Source organism: Coregonus lavaretus, assembly GCF_964263955.1.
Source record: "Coregonus lavaretus genome assembly, chromosome: 5".
In the NCBI taxonomy this organism is placed as follows: Eukaryota; Metazoa; Chordata; class Actinopteri; order Salmoniformes; family Salmonidae; genus Coregonus; species Coregonus lavaretus.
In genome coordinates, this window is record NC_139992.1 from 12,084,369 (window position 1) to 12,107,897 (window position 23,529).

At 43.5% G+C, this 23,529-nt stretch overlaps 1 protein-coding gene across 3 annotated transcripts; it reads left to right on the forward strand.

Annotated features, from left to right (window-relative positions):
* Nucleotides 1–1,771: 1,771 nt before the first annotated feature.
* Nucleotides 1,772–22,792, forward strand: LOC311129825 (ETS translocation variant 5-like). Of its 3 annotated transcripts, none has more exons than XM_084162280.1 (13): nucleotides 1,772–1,876; nucleotides 4,557–4,690; nucleotides 5,084–5,174; nucleotides 5,354–5,413; nucleotides 5,924–5,974; nucleotides 7,830–7,953; nucleotides 15,072–15,380; nucleotides 16,565–16,869; nucleotides 18,319–18,381; nucleotides 18,852–18,920; nucleotides 19,860–20,029; nucleotides 20,246–20,347; nucleotides 20,543–22,792. In XM_084162280.1, the coding sequence occupies exons 2-13, from the start codon at nucleotides 4,643–4,645 to the stop codon at nucleotides 20,765–20,767; spliced, it is 1,617 nt and encodes a 538-aa protein (XP_084018406.1). In that variant the 5' UTR covers nucleotides 1,772–1,876; nucleotides 4,557–4,642; the 3' UTR covers nucleotides 20,768–22,792. The 3 variants fall into 3 exon arrangements, with proteins under 3 accessions (XP_084018406.1, XP_084018407.1, XP_084018408.1); XM_084162281.1 differs by having other exon boundaries at nucleotides 5,354–5,401; XM_084162282.1 differs by lacking the exon at nucleotides 15,072–15,380.
* The last annotated feature ends 737 nt before the right edge of the window (nucleotides 22,793–23,529 follow it).

Sequence of the window (23,529 nt, forward strand, 5' to 3'; positions counted from 1 at the left end):
CGGGTCTGACCTAGAGTATGTGGACAACTACAAATATCTAGGTGTCTGGTTAGACTGTAAACTCTCCTTCCAGACTCACATTAAGAATCTCCAATCCAAAGTTAAATCTAGAATCGGTTTCCTATTTCGCAACAAAGCCTCCTTCACTCATGCTGCCAAACATGCCCTCGTAAAACTGACTATCCTACCGATCCTTGACTTCGGCGATGTCATTTACAAAATAGCCTCCAACACTCTACTCAGCAAATTGGATGTAGTCTATCACAGTGCCATCCGTTTTGTCTCCAAAGCCCCATATAATACCCACCACTGTGACCTGTACGCTCTTGTTGGCTGGTCCTCACTACATATTCGTCGCCAAACCCACTGGCTCCAGGCCATCTATAAATCACTGCTAGGCAAATCCCCGCCTTATCTTAGCTCATTGGTCACCATAACAACACCCACCCGTAGTCTGCGCTCCAGCGGGTATATCTCACTGGTCATCCCCAAAGCCAACACCTCCTTTGGCCGCAATTCCTTCCAGTTCTCTGCTGCCAATGACTGGAACAAATTGCAAAAATCTCTGAAGCTGGAGACACTTATCTCCCTCACTAACTTTAAGCATCAGTTGTCAGAGCACCTTACCGATCACTGCACCTGTACACAGCCCATCTGAAATTAGCCCGCCCAACTATCTCATCCCTATATTGTTATTTATTTTGCTCATTTGTACCCCAGTATCTCTATTTGCACATCATCTCTTGCACATCTATCATTCCAGTGTTAATACTAATTGTAATTATTTTGCACTATAGCCTATTTTATTGCCTTACCTCCATAACTTGCTAAATTTGCACACACTGTATATTATATGTATTTCTGTTGTATTTTTGACTTTGTTTTGTTTTACCCCATATGTAACTCTGTGTTGTTGTTTTTATCGCACTGCTTTGCTTTATCTTGGCCAGGTCGCAGTTGTAAATGAGAACTTGTTCTCAACTGGTTTACCTGGTTAAATAAAGGTGAAATAAAAATAAATAAAAAGGGTGGCTAGAGTATGACAATTTTTAGGTGTTATCTTTTACCAGATCCAATGTGTTTTATTCTCCTACATTCATTTAACATTTCCACAAACTTCAAAGTGTTTCCTTTCAAATGGTATCAATAATATGCATATCCTTGCTTCAGGTCCTGAGCTACAGGCAGTTAGATTTGGGAATGTCATTTTAGGCGAAAATTTTTAAAAAAGGGTCCGATCCTTAAGAGGTTAAGGTACAATTACAGCAGGAAAGCAGCTGTGCATAAACTGTGCCACATTCACTGTTCGCGTCATTTGAATATTCCCAGGATTAAATTATCAATTTGTGTAGATCCTGTTTCAAAATGACTAGCCTATCTGTCATTGGCAAAAACATACAAACACTTTGTTGAAGTGAAACTGTAACCGTAGGTTTGTAGATTTCAACTGTCTGTTATTAGCCTACCAGGTTATTACACAGCTGGCCCTTTAAATATCTCACAGCGGTGATGACTGGAAAAAAATGAATGAAACACAGCCATTCATTTAAAAATAAAAAATAGGACAGATCCACGTTTGACCATCTACGCTTCCATTGGTCCTTGAGCACTTCATATATAATTAATGCATTTATAATGCCCATTGGTTACTCACAAAATTGACAATGCCAACGAGCCAATGAGCGTGTGCCTCTGTGTACCACTCGAGCCCCAGGGAAAACCAAGCCATCATTAACTAAAAGCTCAGTCAAGTTTTGTGAGTCGGAGGGAACGGAGCATTTGATTACAGAACGGAGACATTTGTGTATTTTTTTTGTTGTTGTGGATTTTGTATCGCGTTCTTTCCATACTGTAAAGGAATTGAAACGCGCACAGGGTGAGTAGCCTAAAATCTGAATGTTTTTTTTGTAATTTTGCCTGGATAGCCATCTGTGGCGATGGAATATCAATAAGTTTACGAGCGCCTGCAACAGCAAATCTAGAGCTCTGCCATGGGCGAAAACGGATCGCCATCTTTCTCCAAGAAAACATTTACTTTGGCAACCATCTTCTCTCGCTTTGTATTAAGTTGCGCCATGGACTATACACGTTTTTTAAAATTGTGCTGTGTAGTATTGTTCATTCTTTATCTGAGTCTGCATATTTGTTATCTCCGAGGTCGGTCGGCTGTTTCTGATTTTATGAATGGAGAGGTCAGGTTTTTTCTTCGCAGTGTTCCACACGGATCGAGTTTCACTTCATTAAAAAAGCAAGGGCCGGTGAAGGGTCGGTCGGATGTAATTCATCCGGGAGGGGGGGTGACGGTCGATCGGATGTAATTCATCAATTGTTTTGAACTAGCTAAGATCTATTGGGATATTTTTGCATTAACTATTGGGGAAAGAAATAGCGTTGCAAATACTATTTCAGTTTTTCTCAATAGGAGGCTTGATTTTCATCAGCAGTTTGCAATATATGATGTAATTCATGAATTGCTTTAAACTAGCTAAGATTTAGTGGTATATTTTTGCATTAACTATTGGGGAAAGAAATAGCGTTGCAAATACTATTTCAGTTTTTCTCAATAGGAGGCTTGATTTTCATCGGCAGTTTGCAATATAGGCTATTGTCTTTTTGTTGCCTACAATTTTCCACTCGCTGCTTTTATATGCCAACTACCGATATTTTTCTCCAGATAATGATTTAACCAAAGATTGTTGGTGTCCATTAATGGGAGTTACAGGATAGTTACTGTTTGGTGTAGCAGAGTATTTGACCAACCTTAACTTTGCCATACTAGCTTCGTTCTGGATTCGGCCAAACCTGTATCTTCTAAAATGTCCGTGTCCAGTTGCAGGTGCATGTGCCTTTGCATTTTAGAAAATGCTCAGTTATTAAAATAGATTATATACATTTTTTTGATTCCTGAAGTAATGCAACAATGTGTACGAGGCCATCTTGTCTATTTCAAATATTATAGAATTGATCGAGACAGGTGAGTGTCATCATGACATAAGGCACTCTGGGGTGGACCCACCTGTCTCAATCAATGAGAGAAGATTTGAAATTGACAAGATGGCGTCGTACACATTGTTGGATTACTTCATGGAGCAAAATATTGATATTTTAATAACTGAGCATTTTCTAAAATGCAAACGCACCATGCAACTGGACACGGACATTTTAGAAGATACGTTTGACTGAATCCAGAACGAAGCTAGTATGGCAAGGTTAAGGTTGGTCAAATTCTCTGCTTCACCAAACAGTACCTATCCTGTAACTCCCAGTAATGGATACCAAAAATATTTGGCTAAATCGCATTATCTGGAGTAACAATCTGTAGCTACGTTTAGGCTACAACAAGTTACATGATCAAACGTGGGAACTTTGTAATTACATTTGGGAGAGGGGAATATAAAGCTATGTGATTTACATTTTATTCATTCATTTAGCAGAGGCTCGTATCCAGAGCGACTTAGTTAGAGAGTGCATACATTTTCATACTGGCCCCCCGTGGGAAACGAACCCACAACCCTGGCGTTGCAAGCGCCATGCTCTACCAACCTGCTACTTTGGATATATGGTCCATTGACAACGCCACTGTTTTCAAAACTTGGTTTTAAAATATTTGTCATGATTGTCCACTATTGGACTGGCATATTTTATGCATCAGTAAATACATATTTTCAATGTGTTGCTACTATGTGTCGCTTTAATGATTGACCAGCTGTAACTTTATTCGTCATCCATCAAGAGAATAAACGGCCATCAAGAAAATGAACGGGTGAAAGTATAGTGACTCGTGTCATGCTCGAGGAGGTTTGGAGACGAGGGCTAATCACGTGGAGTGGAAGGGCATGATTTTACTACTAGTTTATTCCCAGCCCTTTCTCTTTGCCACTTTTCTGTCGGCCTTTACGTGCTATTGCACTTAACTTCACTATGCCCAGGGGATATGGCAGCTGTGCTAGATTTTATATTTAAAGGTCAGTATGAAACGAGTCACTTGCCTCAGTACGTAGAGGCATATTGTAACGAGACGTTTCTATTGGATTTATTTATAGACTGGCTTTTCTATGTTGTCTAATGTTCTTCAGTGACTAGTTTTTGAGTAATAAATAAATGACACGTGTGATCCATACAATACGGTGTCACCCATTGGCATCAAATGCCTCAAAGTATAGGGTTAAAGACTCATCCTTGAAGTTTTCCCCTGCGCAGTCTTAGCTGATTATGATTGCAGTCTCCTAATCGCCTGAACAGATGGCTGGCTTTGCCTTATGTAAGAGTTACATAAGTCACACAACTAGTGTATTTATGTTGTGCATGCAGGGCATGCTCTAAACCAGCATGTTCAGTTAAAAGAGCTGTTGTTGCAATAGGAAACAGTGTTGGGCAACAAGAGCAAGAGGAGGTGCGGTTATATGGGTTCTGAAAGGTCTGTAGTGGGGTTCTGATAGGGCTGTAGTGAAGTGGCTGCTTGCTTACAGGTCTGTCTATATTAGGGAAAGAAACTGGATGACCGAGTACTCTAGCAGAGTTGAACTACTAACATATGTTTTTGTTTTTGTCCACAGTTGAACAGCTAGTACATATAGTGACTTTTGTGATATCGCTTTAAAGCGAATACCTTTTTCTGGGAACCTTTGAAGATCCGGATAACATGGACGGATTCTACGACCAGCAAGTCCCATTTATGGTCCCACCCAATGTAAGCATGCCCCTCATATCTTCATAGAAATATAATTACTAGAACTGTTGAATGGGAATGCCCATTATAATTATTCAATTTTTATGGTTCTTTATCAATCAGAAGCGTGGTTGTCATGGGCTCTGTTCCAATATCCAAACTTCCATACTGCTTGGAATGCAGAATCAGAATGTATTGGCCACGGATTCTAAAATGGTATTCTAGTGTAGATATTCAAACAGAGCCATAGATTTAGGCTTGTCAACATTCCAACTAGATGTGATGTGATGTGACGTTCTCTCAAGAACATTTTATGAGTCACACCAGAGGCATATATTTACATGTATACACGGCTCTGAGTCACACTAAACAGCTCTAACTAACAAGTTGGTTGTGTTTTCATCATTGCATCAGAAATCTCATGTGGAGGAACCATACAGCAGACCAGTCATAGACAACAGGAAAAGGAAGTTTGTAGACACAGAACTCGCCCAGGACACGGAAGGTAATTGGACAACTTCTTTGTCACTCATTGCCCTTTGACGTCAGCATGAGCCACCCGACACAACCATACTTTTGATTCCTATCATATTTAAAGTGGATTGTTAAAGTGCGATCTACCTACCATTCTGACATTGAACAGCAGTCCATAGGCTCAGTTTTAAAAATATTTGTATGTTTCAGACCTCTTCCAAGACCTCAGTCAGTTGCAGGAGATCTGGATTGCAGAAGGTGAGTTATCTAGTAAGTATACCACAGAGTTTATACTGAATGCTTCCCCTTCCTTTGTCTGCTGAATTTCTTTCGATGTATTCTGTTGCTCTCAGCACAACCCGACAGCGCTTGCCCTCTGGTAGACATTGGTTATGTTAATTCAATTTCATCCATATCTAACGCCTTTGGAAAAGTAATACAATTCCCCTTGAAGTAGCTGTCGTCAATACAGGCAGAAAAATAAGGATAATCTTTGGAAAGAGTGTGACCAAATGGAGGAAAATGTTTTGGATGATTGAATTGTGTTCCCAGATGGTTATTGAGATGCGTTGAGCAAGTGGGCAGATTGACCTAAAATGAGAATTTTGAAATATTCATGTTTTCTTTCTGTGCACTAAACTAGAGCAAAGTCCTGTAAATAAGCAACCGGCTCCTTTTGAATAAAGACATCAAAATGAGCTTGACAGTTCCAGTGTTGTTCACCCGGCGGAGGCCCAGTTAGTATCCACCTGTTTAACGCTCTCTTCTCTCCCTCCACAGCCCAGGTGCCTGATGACGAACAGTTTGTCCCGGATTTCCAGTCTGATAGCTGTGAGTACCTGAGATGTATTATTTATACCAGGTTGGGATGTAGAGGTGGCGTCAAGTTCCCCTACGCACACAATGTAGCAAGATCTGATCTTGGGACTGCTGCTGTGCTTGACTGAAAGACCTAGGCCTTCAGGATTACAGTGCTGCACTGAAAGAGCCATTTGCCCTCCAGTTTTATTAACTCAGTTCATTCTTTAAGTCTTTACTGGCTTTAGAATCTTTAAGATAACAAACCCTGATGATCACTCTCTCTTATTCTCCCGGTCTCTCTTTCTCGCTCGCTCTATCCAACCATCCTTAGAGGGATTTCATCCTGCCAGGGCCTGACGCCATTCTTCTTACCCTCAAACATCCCTCTATACTCTGGGAAGAGACTTTTCCCCCCTCCCATTTTGAGTTTAATCAGGCGATTGGCGTGGGGCATCACATGAGCCAAGCTCATAATCTGATTTCACACTTTCATGCACTCAAACTCAGCCTCTGGAGTGGGATGGATTCAAGCGGGTGGGCGTATCCAATGGAGTCCAAGTACACACAGCCCTTCTCTCGTCCCCTCTCCGACTCTGTACAGCTCCACCTCCCCCCATTTGTCTGCAGTGCACAGAGCCTTTTATATGGCAGCTAAGGGAAATATTTGAGTTATGTTCAGTGGAGCGTTTTATGGTCCCCCCCCTCTTTTACAGTTTGTTTTTGTCTGATGTGGTAGCAGAGACTGGGTGTGGTCGCTGGCATCTGTCTTTGTTAGTGGTTGGTGTTTTGGACCCCGATCTGCATGGTAGCCTAGCATACTGTAAATGACTGCGCTGCTGCAATATATTATTGAGGTTGCTGCTGTCACGTGTGTTTAGACAGTGAGGCCTATGCTGAGGTGTGTAGTAGGACTTGCTATAGTCTTCTCACAGTGAGGTGTCTGTGCAGTATAGTTCTTGACACAGCTGTTTGGGTGCATGTGTGAGCGTGCAGCATAGTGTGTTTAGCAGCGACCCAAACAGGGGCTAGGCTCTAACACAGGCTCTCTATTCACCAGTCCCACGTGGCCCCTGCCCTGCCTTCAGTCATCAGTCACATGATAGCCAATGTGCTCCACACACTCTCCTCCTGCACTGCACTGTACTGAGCCTAGCCCTCCCATCATCTCAACACCTGTCTAGGAGAGTGGGGTGGAAAGTGCTTTAATTTCCCATTCTTCATCTGTTTTCTGTCTCTCGCTCTCATGTGTTCCGTCTGAGGCAATACTACATGTGGCCCTGCTCTGGGCTTTTATAGCATGCATGCTCCGCTCACATGCCTATTGGTTCCCTGTCACCCCTCCCTTCACTGGTCCATCAGTTAGGGTGATGTGTCCAGCTCCTGTTACGCCTCTCGCCCGCGTATCCGATTTCACTGGCCCATTATGTGGCGCCGGAAATGGGAGCCGACGTGAGACTGGAGATCTAGTGGGCTAATGGTTACAGTGAGGGGAGGAAAATCATTGAGAATGGTTGAATTACGGCCACACTGAATCATAGGTATTGACCAGGGCTCCGCCTATTCCATATAGTGCGATACTTTTGACCAGAGCCCTATGGGTACCATTTGGGACGCAGCCTGGGTCCGTAATAGAAATCTGACGGGAGCGGACAGTGGTGATAGTATGATACTGATGGAGGTTTTCTATTGGGCTGCCAGCCGTGGTTAGGATGTGACATGGTGAAGTGGCTCACAGTGCTGGTTGGGGGAAGACAAGAGACTGTCAATGTCCATTCATTGAAAATGATGGAGGATATTGAATAAGCCCTGACTGTCTGCACTTCTGTTTTATAGGTTGATTTTAGGTAGAGCAGTTTTCTAATGTGTTGCCCCTCTCTCTTCTCAGTAACGTTTCATGGCCCCCCACCATCCAAGATTAAACGGGAACTGAGTCCTTCCAAAGAGAATTCTCCTTGTAGCCAGGACAGGAGTCCCATGCCGTACGGAGAGAAGTGCCTTTACAGCTACAGGTATGGACCATTTTTTATTTATTTATATATATACACACACTACATCCAGTCAAAAGTTTGGACACACCTACTCATTCAAGGGTTTTTCTTTATTTTTACTATTTTCTACATTGTAGAATAATAGTGAAGACATCAAAACTGAAATAACACATATGGAATCATGTAGTAACCAAAAAAGTGTTAAACAAATCAAAATATTTGAGATTCTTCAAATAGCCACCCTTTGCCTTGATGACAGCTTTGCACATCCTTGGCATTCTCTCAACCAGCTTCATGAGGTAGTCACCTGGAATGCATTTAAATTGACAGGTTTGCCTTAAGTTAATTTGTGGAATTTCTTTCCTTCTGAATGTGTTTGAGCCAATCAGTTCTGTTGTGACGTGGTGGTGGGGGGGGGGGTGCAATTTGGTAAAAGACCAAGTCCATATTATGGCAAGAAAAGCTCAAATAAGCAAAGAGAAACGACAGTCCATCATTACTTTAAGACATGAAGGTCAGTCAATCCGGAACATTTCAAGAACTTAAAAAATGTATTCAAGTGCAGTCGATAAAACGCTATGATGAAACTGGCTCTCAGGAGGACCGCCACAGGAAAGGAAGACACAGAGTTACCTCTGCTGCAGAAGATAAGTTCATTAGAGTTACTAGCCTCAGAAATTGCAGTCCAAATAAATGCTTGAGTTCAAGTAACAGACACATCTCAACATCAACTGTTCAGAGGAGACTGTGTGAATCAGGCCTTCATGGTCGAATTGCTGCAAAGAAACCACTACTAAAGGAGACTAATAAGAAGAGACCTGCTTGGGCCAAGAAACACGAGCAATGGACATTAGACCGGTGGAAATGTGTCCTTTGGTCTGGAGTCCAAATTGGAGATTTGGTTCAAACCGCCGTGTCTTTGTGAGACGCAGTGTGGGTGAACGGATGATCTCCGTGTTATGGCGTGGGGGTGCTTTGCTGGTGAAATTGTCTGATTTTATTTAGACTTCAAGGCACTTAACCAGCATGGCTACCTCAGCATTCTGCAGCGATATGCCATCCCATCTGTTTTGGGCTTAGTGGGATTATCATTTCGTTTTTGAAGAGGACCGTGACCGAACACACCTCCAGGCGTGTGATGGTTTGGGTTGAGTCGGACAGCAGAGTGAAGGAAAAGCAGCCAAGTGCTCAGCATATGTGGGAAGGCCTTCAAGACTGTTGGAAAAGCATTCCAGGTGAAGCTGGTTGAGAGTATGCCAAGTGTGCAAAGCTGTCATCAAGTTAAAGGGTGGCTACTTTGAAGAATCTCAAATATAAAATATATTCTGATTTGTTTAACACTTTTTTAGGTTACTACATAATTCAATGTGTTATTTCATAGTTTTGACGTCTTCACTATTATTCTGCAATATATTTAAAAACAAAAGTAAAACCCTTGAATGAGTAGGTGTCCAAACCTTTGACTGGTACTCTCTGTGTGTGTGTGTGTGTGTGTGTGTGTGTGTGTATATATACATACAATAAATTAGGAAGTCTGAAGTTTACATACACCTTGCCAAATACATTTAAACTCTGTTTTTCACAATTCCTGACATTCAATCCTAGTAAAAATTCCCTGTCTTAGGTCAGTTAGGATCAACACTTTATTTTAAGAATGTGAAATGTCAGAATAATGGTGATTTTATTTATTTTAAGCTTTTATTTCTTTCATCACATTCCCAGTGGGTCAGAAGTTGATATGCACTCAATTAGAATTTGGTAGCATTGCCTTTAAATTGTGTAACTTGGGTCAAATGTTTCGGGTAGCCTTCCACAAGCTTCCCACAATAAGTTGAGTGAATTTTGGCCCATTCCTCCTCAAAGAGCTGGTGTAACTGAGTCAGGTTTGTAGGCCTCCTTGCTCGCACACGCTTTTTCAGTTCTGCCCACACATTTTCTATAGGATTGAGGTCAGGGCTTTGTGTTGGCCACTCCAATACCTTGACTTTGTTGTCCTTAAGCCATTTTGCCACAACTTTGGAAGTCTGCTTGGGGTCATTGTCCATTTGGAAGATCCATTTGCGACCAAGCTTTAACTTCCTGACTGATGTCTTGAGATGTTGCTTCAATATATCCACATAACTTTCCTTCCTCATGATGCCATCTATTTTGTGAAGTGCACCATTCCCTCATGCAGCAAAGCACCCCCACAGCATGATGCTGCCACCCCCGTGCTTCATGGTTGGGATGGTGTTCTTCGGCTTGCAAGCCTTCCCCTTTTTCCTCCAAACATAACGATGGTCATTATGGTCTAACAGTTCTATTTTTGTTTCATCACACCAGAGGACATTTCTCCAAAAAGCATGATCTTTGTCCCCATGTGCAGTTGCAAACCGTAGTCTGGCTTTTTTATAGCGGTTTTGGAGCAGTGGCTTCTTCCTTGCTGAGCTGCCTTTCAGGTTATGTCGATATAGGACTCGTTTTACTGTGGATATAGATACTTTTGTACCTGTTTCCTCCAGCATCTTCACAAGGTCCTTTGCAAATCAATCCCAGAACAACAGCACTTTTCGCACCAAAGTACGTTCATCTCTAGGAGACAGAACGCGTCTCCTTCCTGAGCGGTATGACGGCTGCGTGGTCCCATGGTGTTTATACTTGCATACTATTGTTTGTACAGATGAACGTGGTACCTTCAGCCGTTTGGAAATTGCTCCCAAGAATGAACCAGAATTTTTTTTTCTGAGGTCTTGGCTGATTTCTTTGGGATTTTCCCATGTCAAGCAAAGTTTGAAGGTAGGCCTTGAAATACATCCACAGGTACATCTCCAATTGACTCAAATGATGTCAATTAGCCTATCAGAATGTTCTAAAGCCATGACATCATTTTTTGGAATTTTCCAAGCTGTTTAAAGGCACAGTCAACTTAGTGTATGTAAACTTCTGACCCACTGGAATTGTGATACAGTGAAATAATCTGTCTGTAAACAATTGTTGGAAAAATGTACTTGTCATGCGCAAAGTAGATGTCCTAACCAACTTGCCAAAACGATAGTTTGTTAACAAGAAATTTGTGGAGCGGTTGAAAAACGAGTTTTAATGACTCCAACCTAAGTGTATGTAAACTTCCGACTTCAACTGTGTGTGTGTGTGTGTGTGTGTGTGTGTGTGTGTGTGTGTGTACACACAGCTCTGTAAAAAATTAAGCGACTACTGCAAAATGTTCTTAAATCAGCATCTCTACATGTATGACAGCCATTCCAGTGTCGGGTGAATTCCAACACAGGCACACCTCATTCTACTGAATTAGGTACTGATTAGGTGATCACCTGAACCAAATCTTATTTAACAAGGAAAAGTATAAAAACCACTGCTGTGGTCATCACTATCCTCTTGCAATAGGACCAGCTGGATGGCAAAAACAGTGCTAATAGTACCTCAAAAGTAATATTAATCAAAAAATAACTATTGACCATGCCAAAAGAGTTGAAAAGGAAAGTTTTGAGTGAGGAAAAGAAGGGTTCAATTCTGGCTTTACTGGCAGAGGGATACAGTGAGCATCAGGTTGCTTCCATCCTTAAAATTTCAAAGACGGCGGTTCATAAGAACAAGGTCAAGCAGCAGACATTGGGGACAACAAAGCTACAGACCGGCAGAGGGCGAAAACGACTCTACTGACCGGGATGACCGCCAACTCATTCGAATGTCACTCAACAACCATAGGATGACATCAAGTGACCTACAAAAATAATGGCAAACGGCAGCTGGGGTGAAGTGCACGGCGAGGATGGTTTGAAACAGGCTCCTAGGGGCAGGGCTGAAGTCGTGCAAAGCTAGAAAAAAGCCCTTCATCAATGAGAAGCAAAGAAAAGCCAGGCTGAGGTTTGCAAAAGACCGTAAGGATTGGACCGTAGAGGACTGGATTAAGGTCATTTTCTGAGTCCAATTTTCAGCTTTGCCCAACACCTGGTCGTCTAATGGTTAGACGGAGACCTGGAGAGGCCTACAAGCCACAGTGTCTCGCACCCACTGTGAAATTTGGTAGAGGATCGGTGATGATCTGGGGGTGCTTCAGCAAGGCTGGAATTGGATAGATTTGTCTTTGTGAAGAACGTACAAGGTTGTCCTGGAAGAAAACTTGCTTCCTTTTGCTCTGACATTGTTCCCCAACTCTGAGGATTGGTTTTTCCAGCAGGACAATGCGCCATGCCTCACAGCCAGGTCAGTCAAGGTGTGGATGGAGGACCACCAGATCAAGACCCTGTCATGACCAGCCAAATCTCCAGACCTGAACCCCATTGAAACTTCTGGAATATGATCAAGAGGAAGATGGATGGTCACAAGCCATCAAACAAAGCCGAGCTGCTTGAATTATTTAGCCAGGAGTGGCATAAAGTCACCCAACATCAATGTGAAAGACTGGTGGAGAGCATGCCAAGACGCATGAAAGCTGTGATTGAAAATCAGGGTTATTCCACCAAATATTGATTTCTGAACTCTTCCTAAGTTAAAACATTTATATTGTGTTTAAAAATGAACATTAACTTATTTTCTTTGCATTATTCGAGGTCTGACAAAACTGCATATTTTTTGTTATTTTGACCAGTTGTCATTTTCTGCAAATAAATGCTCTAAATGGCAATATTTTTATTTGGAATTTGGGAGAAATGTTGTCAGTAGTTTATAGAATAAAACAAAAATGTTAATTTCACCCAAACACATACCTATAAATAGTAAAACCAGAGAAACATATATTTTTGCAGTGGTCTCTTAATTTTTTCCAGAGAGAGATGTATGTATGTATGTATGTATGTATGTACAGTGAGGGGAAAAAAGTATTTGATCCCCTGCTGTTTTTGTACGTTTGCCCACTGACAAAGACATGTGGTCCTCTGTAGCTCAGCTGGTAGAGCACGGCGCTTGTAACGCCAAGGTAGTGGGTTCGATCCCCGGGACCACCCATACACAAAAATGTATGCACGCACGACTGTAAGTCGCTTTGGATAAAAGCGTCTGCTAAATGGCATATTATATGATCAGTCTATCATTTTAATGGTAGGTTTATTTGAACATTGAGAGACAGAATAACAACAAAAAAATCCAGAAAAATGCATGTCAAAAATGTTATAAATGTATTTGCATTTTAATGAGGGAAATAAGTATTTGACCCCTTCTGCAAAACATGACTTAGTACTTGGTGGCAAAACCCTTGTTGGCAATCACAGAGGTCAGACGTTTCTTGTAGTTGGCCACAAGGTTTGCACACATCTCAGGTGGGATTTTGTCCCACTCCTCTTTGCAGATCTTCTCCAAGTCATTAAGGTTTCGAGGCTGACGTTTGGCAACTCCAACCTTCAGCTCCCTCCACAGATTTTCTATGGGATTAAGGTCTGGAGACTGGCTAGGCCACTCCAGGACCTTAATGTGCTTCTTCTGCTCAAGAAAGCACAAACAGGCCTGTCTGAAGTTTGCCAATGAACATCTGAATGATTCAGAGGAGAACTGGGTGAAAGTGTTGTGGTCAGATGAGACCAAAATCGAGCTCTTTGGCATCAACTCAACTCGCCGTGTTTGGAGGAGGAGGAATGCTGCCTATGACCCCAAGAACACCATCCCCACCGTCAAACATGGAGGTGGAAACATTATGCTTTGGGGGTGTTTTTCTGCTAAGGGGACAGGACAACTTCACCGCATCAAAGGGACGATGGACGGGGCCATGTACCGTCAAATCTTGGGTGAGAACCTCCTTCCCTCAGCCAGGGCATTGAAAATGGGTTGTGGATGGGTATTCCAGCATGACAATGACCCAAAACACACAGCCAAGGCAACAAAGGAGTGGCTCAAGAAGAAGCACATTAAGGTCCTGGAGTGGCCTAGCCAGTCTCCAGACCTTAATCCCATAGAAAATCTGTGGAGGGAGCTGAAGGTTCGAGTTGCCAAACGTCAGCCTCAACCTTAATGACTTGGAGAAGATCTGCAAAGAGTTTGTCAGTGGGCTAACGTACAAAATCAGCAGGGGATCAAATACTTTTTTCCCTCACTGTATGTATATATGTGTGTGTGTGTGTGTGTATGTATATATATATATATATATATATATATATATGTATGTATGTATGTATGTGTGTGTACAGACACAGAAAAAAGTATTTGATCCCCTGCTGGTTTTTTACGTTTGCCCACTGACAAAGAAATGATCAGTCTATAATTTTAATGGTAGGTTTATTTGAACAGTGAGAGACAGAATAACAACAAAGAAATCCAGAAAAACGCATGTTTATAAATTGATTTGCATTTTAATGAGGGAAATAAGTATTTGGCCCCCTCTCGATCAGAATGATTTCTGTCTCCCAGATGTCTTTTATACAGGTAACGAGCTAAGATTTAAAGGGAGTGCTCCTAATCTCAGCTTGTTACCTGTATAAAAGCCACCTGTTCACAGAAGCAATCAATTAATCAGATTCCAAACTCTCCACCATGGCCAAGACCAAAGAGCTCTCCAAGGATGTCAGGGACAAGATTGTAGACCTACACAAGGCTGGAATGGGCTACAAGACCATCGCCAAGAAGCTTGGTGAGAAGGTGACAACAGTTGGTGCGATTATTCGCAAATGGAAGAACACAAAATAACTGTCAATCTCCCTCGGCCTGGGGCTCCATGCAAGATCTCACCTCGTGGAGTTGCAATGATCATGAGAACGGTGAGGAATCAGCCCAGAACTACACAGGAGGATCTTGTCAATAATCTCAAGGCAGCTTGGACCATAGTCACCAAGAAAACAATTGGTAACACACTACGCCGTGAAGGACTGAAATCCTGCAGCGCCTGCAAGGTCCCCCTGCTCAAGAAAGCACATATACAGGCCCGTCTGAAGTTTGCCAATGAACATCTGAATGATTCAGAGGAGAACTGGGTGAAAGTGTTGTGGTCAGATGAGACCAAAATCGAGCTCTTTGGCATCAACTCAACTCGCCGTGTTTGGAGGAGGAGGAATTATATGTATATGTATGTGTGTGTATATATGTCTGTGTGTGTGTGTGTGTGTGTGTGTGTATAAATATATACATATACACATTACATCACATTACCTTTCACCACACTGACATAAGAGCCCAGGATTCTTGCTTTCTGTCTGACCGGTCTGTCTCTCCCTCCACAGTGCCTATGAGAGAGAACCTAGTGGGGGCTATAAGCCATTGACCCCTCCCTCTACACCCGTGTCACCATGCAACTCTACCAACACCCCAGGGACACACCCACTCAGCCAGCAGACTCCTCCCCCTCATCAAATACCCAATCAGAACCAGACGCAAGGGCCACACCCCCTGCAGCACGTGCAGCCTGACAACCAAGAAGTTGGCCCAGCTCACAACCAGCAGAGGACACTCCCCCTCCAGAGCCCGCCCTACGCAGTGCCCTGCCCCTCCTCACTCCTCATTCAGGATGGTACCTACAGCCCTGAACACAGGTGATTGGTCCTAACACCTCTCACCCAATCACATCAGTCAGACTCCGAGTTAGGTTAACTGTATACAATGCTATCCTTTCAAGTCTTGAAGGTTCTGAAGAAGGCCGTTGAAGGCCGAAACGTCAATCTTTTAAACGTGTCTAATAAAACTGCGTATTTTTATGGTGAGCGAGCGTTGCGCCTTTTCCTGTCCAATGATGTCAACACATTTTTAGGTTGCTTATCTGCTCACGTTGGTTGAGCACCTTCTACTTCTTAACAAGTCTTGAAGGTGAGAGCCTGAGGCTAGGCTTACTGGTATAGGAGTTTATCATGAGAAACCGTGTCAGAGGTGTTAGCCTATACGATTATATGAGATGAACGTCCAACATTGGTCAACAGGTGAATGACTCCATCCAGATGTTTACTAACATTCTAACTAATGAGCCTGTCTGTATAGATGACCCCTGACCCTAGGTTAACCTCTCTAAATGTACACATCCATCGCACTAAGACAGGAGTTCATGTTTCCATTGCACTCTGAGACACCGTGCCATTTTAAACGCCAAGACCAGTGGAGACTATCAGGCTTTGTGCCCCTATGTTGAGGAAAGGTCCAACGGTTGGTAGCGTGTGCTGGCATCATGACTGACGGACTCCTCTTTGGGAGACTGTCTAAACCTGACTCCCGTGGGAACGACCCACCGCCCCCGTCACCCCACCTGTGACAGGACTCCTGATGGGATGTGTTGGAACGCAGGGCATGTCATCACCAGCCAGTAATGTGGAATCTGTGTGTAGCCAGAAGCCATTGACCTTGTCTCTGTCTTACTGTCAGTGGAGGATCTTTTTATACCTGCTAGCTATTGACACCTGCCCCCAGTATCTCATTTACAGCTTATATTCGCTAAGTGAGTACATTTGGCTCCTGCATGTGTGCCTTGCGTCTTGGTCTAAAGCTGGACGCTCAGTAGTTCATCAATGGTTGAAGACTCTTACTCGCATTTACTGTAAATGTATGTCTCTTATATTAAAACAGTTTCCATTCACTTTAAAACTGAAATGTTTTTAAGCTACAGTTTTCATCAATAGCCATCAGTAGTTCAAGAGTCTAATGAACGGTCATTCAATCTCTCTGTTCAAACATTTGTTTATAGGAACAGTTTTCATCCACCTACCTTCTCCCATGTCTTCCTCCACCCTAGGTTCCAGAGGCAGATGTCGGAGCCATGTCTACCCTTCCCTCCCTCTGAGAGCCAGACTCGCTCTCAGTTCCTGCCCCAGCAGCAGGCCACCAGCCGCAGCACCCTGCCCAGGGACGGGAGGCCCCCCTACCACCGCCAGATGTCTGAGCCCCTGGTCCCTGGTCCCGTGCCTCCACCCAGCTTCAAGCAGGAGCTGCTGGACCCTCGCTACACCGAGCAGGGTGTCCCCTCCATGGGCCCCCCTCAGTGTGCCTTCCACCCCATGGCCATCAAGCAGGAGCCCCGGGACTTCTGCTTCGACTCTGGTAAGTGGCTGGCTACCTTCAGGCTGCTCTGGATCGGTTGGTTACACTACAGAGGCTTGGGTCATAAGTTTATAGCTGACCCACAGGGTTGTCATGGGGTTTGAGGGGTGTGAGTCTTGACATTGGTTCCTATTCTCTGTTGGATTGGTGGAAACATGAGGTTCCACCATATTTATTCCACCATTCCTTTCTTTTCATAAAGGGGAGTGAACAAGTGCACCCTTAGGACAAAAGGAAAGCGAAACAGGACACAACCTTGGGCCTCTCTGATGCAGGTTGCTGTCCTAGGAGAGTTAGTCTAGTCCCCTCCAGCCAGGCTGCATGTGAGCAGACTGGTTAGAGGGTGGGGAATGTGCCCGTCCCTGTTGATTTTGCTCGCTGGCACGCGGCTGTTAGTTTTAGCGCGGCAAATCCCAGAACCATGAACAAACACAACCGTGTAGACCCTCTCACCTCACACCGGCCTGCGTCAGCACTCGTAACACACACACACACACACACACACACACACGACCGTGTCATTTCCAAATACGACAGTCACTCTGCTCTCTGACAGTCTGGCCAGTAAAGATGGGTCTCTTAGCGCGGCTTGAGCCTCAGCAGAGCAGAGGGGAAAGCAAATGGGTCAGTCATCCCCAAGCCCAGGCACAGACAAACCTACTTCACTAGTATAGGGCTACCTAGAATAGATTTGGGCCACTACACTGTGTTTAGAGGGTGCTAGAATGCAATTATGAACACTACAAGGATGCTCCTCAACCAACTACATTGAGATTTACACTGAAATGAATCCAATAGACTTATACAGATTGACTTATTGCCAGATGTCCTCGTCCAGATAGAAACACTACCTAGAAGTAATCCCACCAGAGAAGAGGAGTACAATTCTGTTGACTTTTTATCTCGATGCCCACGCACCCCAGCTGTTGTCCCGCTTCTGCCACCAACACCCACCTTTCCTTCCCTCCTCCGCCCAGGCCAGCTTTGCGCTGTCCCTCTCTCATTCTACCTCAGCTTTATGATTGGGAGGTCAGTGATGTAATGCCAAATCCTCTTAGCTTCTTACAACCTATAAATACATAAGTCAGCATAAAGGTCCACTGGCCCAGCCTCTGTCTCTCTCTGGATGGATGTATATGAGCTAAACTAGTAGCCACCGTAGTCGCATCACACTTTTGTCTCTCCTGGTAGGGACGGCTCGCCTGATAATTGATGCGTCTGAAATTGCAGCCTATTCCCAATATAGTGCACTACTTTTGAGATGGAACATATCCCAACCACATGCAGTAAATGGATACTGCTTGTATGTATGATCTCCTTTTACTAGCGTGCAAGCAGAGCAGCATTCTAAATTTACTGGTGTCAGAGGTTGATGTTGATACGTTGTGTTTATGGGAAAGTGAAGAGCTGTCAGTGTAACTAACCTGTCTCGTCCTCCCTCTGTTACAGAAGTGCCTATCTGTCAGTCTACATTTGGAAGAGCAGGGACCTTCTACCAAAACAACCATGAAAGTAAGTGTCCATTTCCCCCATCTTAGCAGTGGCATGTTTCAAGTTTATTCCTCTGTAATAAATACACAGGCAATCCTACTCATCAGAGCTCTCGCAATAAAAAAACGTTACAAGGGCTTACTAGTAGCTGTTGACCCTCTAGTTGTGACTTATTGAGCGGTTATAAAGTGCTGCATGGTTGGAGAATAGGACATGCCGGAAGGTAGAGGTCAACATAAGAATGACGTCTCTCGGGATGATGCATCTATCAATGAGGTTTTCACTGTGAGCATTTCAACACCGCTCAGCAGCACTGCTGCCTGCATAATGTTAGCACAACAGAATTTTACACTCTTGGGAAGCTGCCCGGCTATATTGCTTTGTGAGCAGTTTAGTCCCCCTGGAATATAGTAGCTGACCTCCACAGCAAAATGTAGGCCATATTCCCACCCCCTCCCTGGCTAGCTAATCTCTTTCTCTCCCAATCACAGGTTTCTCCTTTGACAGAGAGCCTCACCTGTACTATGACGATACCTGCGTGGTTCCTGACAGACTTGAAGGTAAGAAAGACTACATTAAGAACAGGTTTGTCCCATCCTTGGGCCGGGGGAGAGCTTTTTGAGCAGCATGGTGTTCATCCCGTCCTTGGGTGGAGAGCTTTACAAGCAGCACAGAGGAGTCTCTACTCAGCTGCTGACAGCATGTGAAAGGACAGGATTATTAGTATGTCTGTTGCATCACTGACTAGAGAGAGGAGAACTGTAGAAAGTCTGCTTTGAGCAGCAGAGATGGCAGGCGGGTGTAAAATGAGTAGCCTGCCTCCCTTCAGTCCACAGCTCATAGGAATGTCTCACCACACTGTAGTGGAGTACAGTCAGGCAGGCTGGGACCAAAAATGGGCCCTGGCATTTCTAACACGCTGGTTTGTTATTTTGTTCTTGAGTCCTCACACAGCCCATTTCTTCCCTTGATTCCCTGATTTATTAGCCAGATAATGATCATTTTGCTCCAAAAACCCAAGTTAGACATGCCCGCTAGGCAAAAAAATGTGTGATTTGGGGGGGGGGGAATCGATAGTCAAAACTATCATATCATTTTTGCACTAGTTGACTGTACCTACACTAAAACTCCAATATTTTTCCTTCATAGCTTGTTCTCCTTTTAAAATAGGGAGCCAATTTGTTATCAGCACTTATTTCCATGACTGATCAAAAATAATTTTCTCATGGCTCTCTTGTCCCTCTGCAGCAGACGTGGTGAGCAATATGTTCAGACAATGGAATGGCAATAAAATCACAGTATTGAATCGCAATACATATAGAATCGGGAGAATCACAATAAATATATTGTATCGGCACCTTAGTATCGTGATAATAGTGAGGTCCCTGGCAAAACCCAACCCTGTAAAAAATTGACCAGCCCATCTGGCATTTGCCCGACATGCTAGCTGGCCAGGCCGCCCCTGAGTACATTGCTCACTCTCCCCCCCACCACCACAGGGAAGGTCAAGCAGGAGCCATCAGTGTACCGTGACGGCCCGCCCTACCAGCGGCGCGGCTCTCTGCAGCTCTGGCAGTTTCTGGTCACCCTATTGGACGACCCGGCCAACGGTCACTTCATTGCCTGGACAGGCCGGGGCATGGAGTTCAAACTCATTGAGCCAGAAGAGGTCAGTTGTTGAAATAGTTTTTTCATTGTTAAACATGACAGATTCTGGGATTTGAAGAGATCTCTTACAATTAATTTTTTTAGAGGTCAGTTCCTTACCCTGGTCCTAGTAGTAGTTCAGGACATTAAAAGTTGGTGTACTCATTCAATCACTATTTGTTTTTTGTTTTTAAGACATCAGGCAATGTGACTGAATTAGTATTTTCTGTCTCTTCAGGTGGCTCGCCGCTGGGGCATCCAGAAGAACAGGCCAGCAATGAACTACGACAAGCTGAGTCGTTCTCTGCGCTACTACTATGAGAAGGGAATCATGCAGAAGGTAAAGGCAGGTTCACCCTTTCTATCCTTCCCCATTTCTCCTCAGAAACAGCCTGATGCTTCCTTGGCTCATTTGAATACAACCTTGGAGGGTGATGCAGCCATAGAGATGCATATTATATCATGTTAAACTATTGTGTTCTATTTGATTCTGTGGGTCTAACTAACTTGTTCTTCTCCGATTGGTCTATTCCAGGTTGCTGGCGAGAGGTATGTGTACAAGTTTGTGTGCGACCCTGAGGCCCTGTTCTCCATGGCCTTCCCTGACAACCAGAGGCCCAGCCTGAAGGCCGACCCAGACAGCCTGCCCTGCATTGGGGTGGACGACGACACCCTACCCCTCACCCACTACGACAAGAACACCCCTTACCTGGTGGACTCTGGGGAGCAGTGTGTAGGAGGTCTGCCCTACGGGTACTGACACACCTGCTACTGCTCCTAAACCCAACCCAGAGATCAAGCTCAGACGGCTGAGGCTGAGCTAGAAACTGGATCAAACCAAACCTGAACCCGAAACCTCCCTCTCGCCGCTAAGTTACTCCTCCGATTCTGCCCATTTACAGATTAACTTAACCCTCCCCCTAAAATGACTGAGGAGAAACCTGCACCAACCACCTTCCTTGGCATCATCTATAGTACCAAGAGAGAGGTGGAAGTGAGGGTGGAATGGACTCCAGTGGCTCCGCCAACTCTCAAGGCGAATTGGCGTTGTTGCTAAGGAGACGAAGTGGAAGTTATGATGGGCCAGGGGCCGTGTTATGATGACAACATGCCGGAGGACTGACCGATAGATCTCTCCGTGTAGACTGCAAGAATTGTAACAGTTCTGATTTTTGACAATCTGCTTTTTCTAAAAGAGTAAAATAAGTATATTAAAAGTTAATTCTGACAAAAACATTATCTATAAATACAGCGCTAGTCTGTAGTTGCCTTTTTGGTCCCACATAATTATTTATTTTTCTGCTACATATGAACGATAAGATCTGTGTAAGCAAGGGCTTTGATTTGCAAAAAAATAAAACAAATAGTAAAATAGATAAATCTATATCTCTCTCTAAACCCACAGACCTGTTGGTTTCTGTAGACTTGGTATAGAAATGTATGCTGGCTATTCTAAATTGGTTAAGGATTTAGACGTAGTAGGACTCTAACCCACTGGGACATTCTGTTGTTTCAGAATAGATGGATGGATTCCTCAGACCAGAGGCCTACGTTTTTGTGTTTAATGCCGGCCCGGCTGTTATCTAGTGGAATGAATGAATGTTTGTGCTGGGCTAGCTAAGGTTACCTGTGAGTAGCCAGACTAGCTCCGAGGACTGTGCCTGCGTCTGAAGTGACCCTATACACTACTTTACAAAGCCAATGTGGCTCTGGTCAAAAGTAGTGCACTATATAGGGAATAGGGTTTCATTTAGGTTTCATTTAGGGTGCAGTGCAGACTGTCTGGTCCATTCTCATTTATACTGACACTCTACACAATTGTATTTTTTTCATAAACTCTACTTGTATTGCCTAATAGTTGTAACTAATCAGCGCTCTGCCTCCCCAAAAACAAAATGCCCTACAGGAATCTTTTTTTCATTTTCCAAAAGGGACACCTCGGTCAATATTTTCCCCAGAGATTTTTAATTTATACACGCCTAAAGTTATAAAAAGGTTATAATAATATTTTTTATTTTATTGGGTGCTTGATGTTTCCCAGGCAGTCAGTGTACTAGTTTCTTAGATGCACCAGGATGGCATCTTTCAGGACATTGCATGCGAAGGTGTGAAATGCTACACCTTTCCCTGGAGTCCTCTTTCTGCCAATCACAGGTTGTCAACAAGAGACCTTTGCTTCTCTTTGCATGACGGTATATTCAAACAAACTGTCCACTAACATATGGCTTTCCTCTACTCTGGACAAAAAAGACTAATTGTGAAAGTTCTCTGCATTTTGTTTGTTTCTTAAATGGGGGGGACAAACTTATATAAATATATATTTTTGCTAAGTCTGCATCTGTTTGATTTGATTGTATAAGCCTGTATAGTTCTGTCTATAACATATGTATCCCAGTGACACGATTATTACTGCTGATAGTTTTTCTTTAGAGGCCATTTTTGGTGAATGAAATGGTAGGATAAAGAACGAGAAAATAGTATTGGTTATAAAGGGGTAGTGTGGGAGCATCCCACATGGTACCCTACTCCCTATATAGTGCACTACTTTTTGAAAAGAGCACTATGGGCCCTGGTCAAAAGTAGTGCACCATATAGGGAGTAGGGTGCCAATTCAGACGTTCTCTCAATTAAGAAATGTGAGTATCCACCTCTTGTCTCTACCCTGACCTAGGGTTGTCTGAACTTGTATAGGCTTCACCTTCTCTCCCTCTTCACAACGTGTACCTTACACTGCTGAGTTTATAATGATCTGTACTGGGTACAATAAACTGTCCTTTCTGCTTCACTTCCTGTGGTCTGGTCTGTTTCCTCATTCCCTGTTCCCTGCTCCTCCTCATCCTTACACACAGGTTGCGTTACCAAATGTCACCTTATTCCCTATGGTGCACTACTTTTATCCAGGGTCCTGGTCAACAGTAGTGCACTATATAGGGAATAGGGTGCCAATTGGGACAAAGTCTGCTGATGTTCTGCACTGAAGGTCGCTGTGCTTGGCTTTGCTAATTATTGACAAGTCACAAGCTGCTTCTTTTTTCTTCTCCTGTTTTGATATTTCCTTTGTTAAAGATTAGTCTACTCTCCCATTGCAAATGGTTGTGTTTTTATGTATGCACGGTGCTGCAATAAAAATTCCCCCACAGAGAATGTCTTCATCTTAAAGTAAAATGAGGGCAGTGAGATTGTTTGGCTTTTTTTTTTTTAGGCTGGCATGATGACCTGTCCGAAGGATTCTTGGAAGTCGTCATTTTATTTTTCCTCAAGCAGGCTAGTTTTAACTCTGCATAGGAGTTGAACATCCCCTGAGCCGGTACAAGGACCAACATTAGCTGCTGTTCAACTAAATGCATTTTCATGAGTTGGTTTACAATACAGTATTCTTGAAAATGCCAAATTTTTAGATACAGTACTAGCATATTCATGTCATATTTGTATATTATGATGCAGTAAAAAAGTCAACCTGCCAATATGTAGCAAGAATGCAACCTGTGTATTAAATATTTATATGAATTAAAGATTCATGCT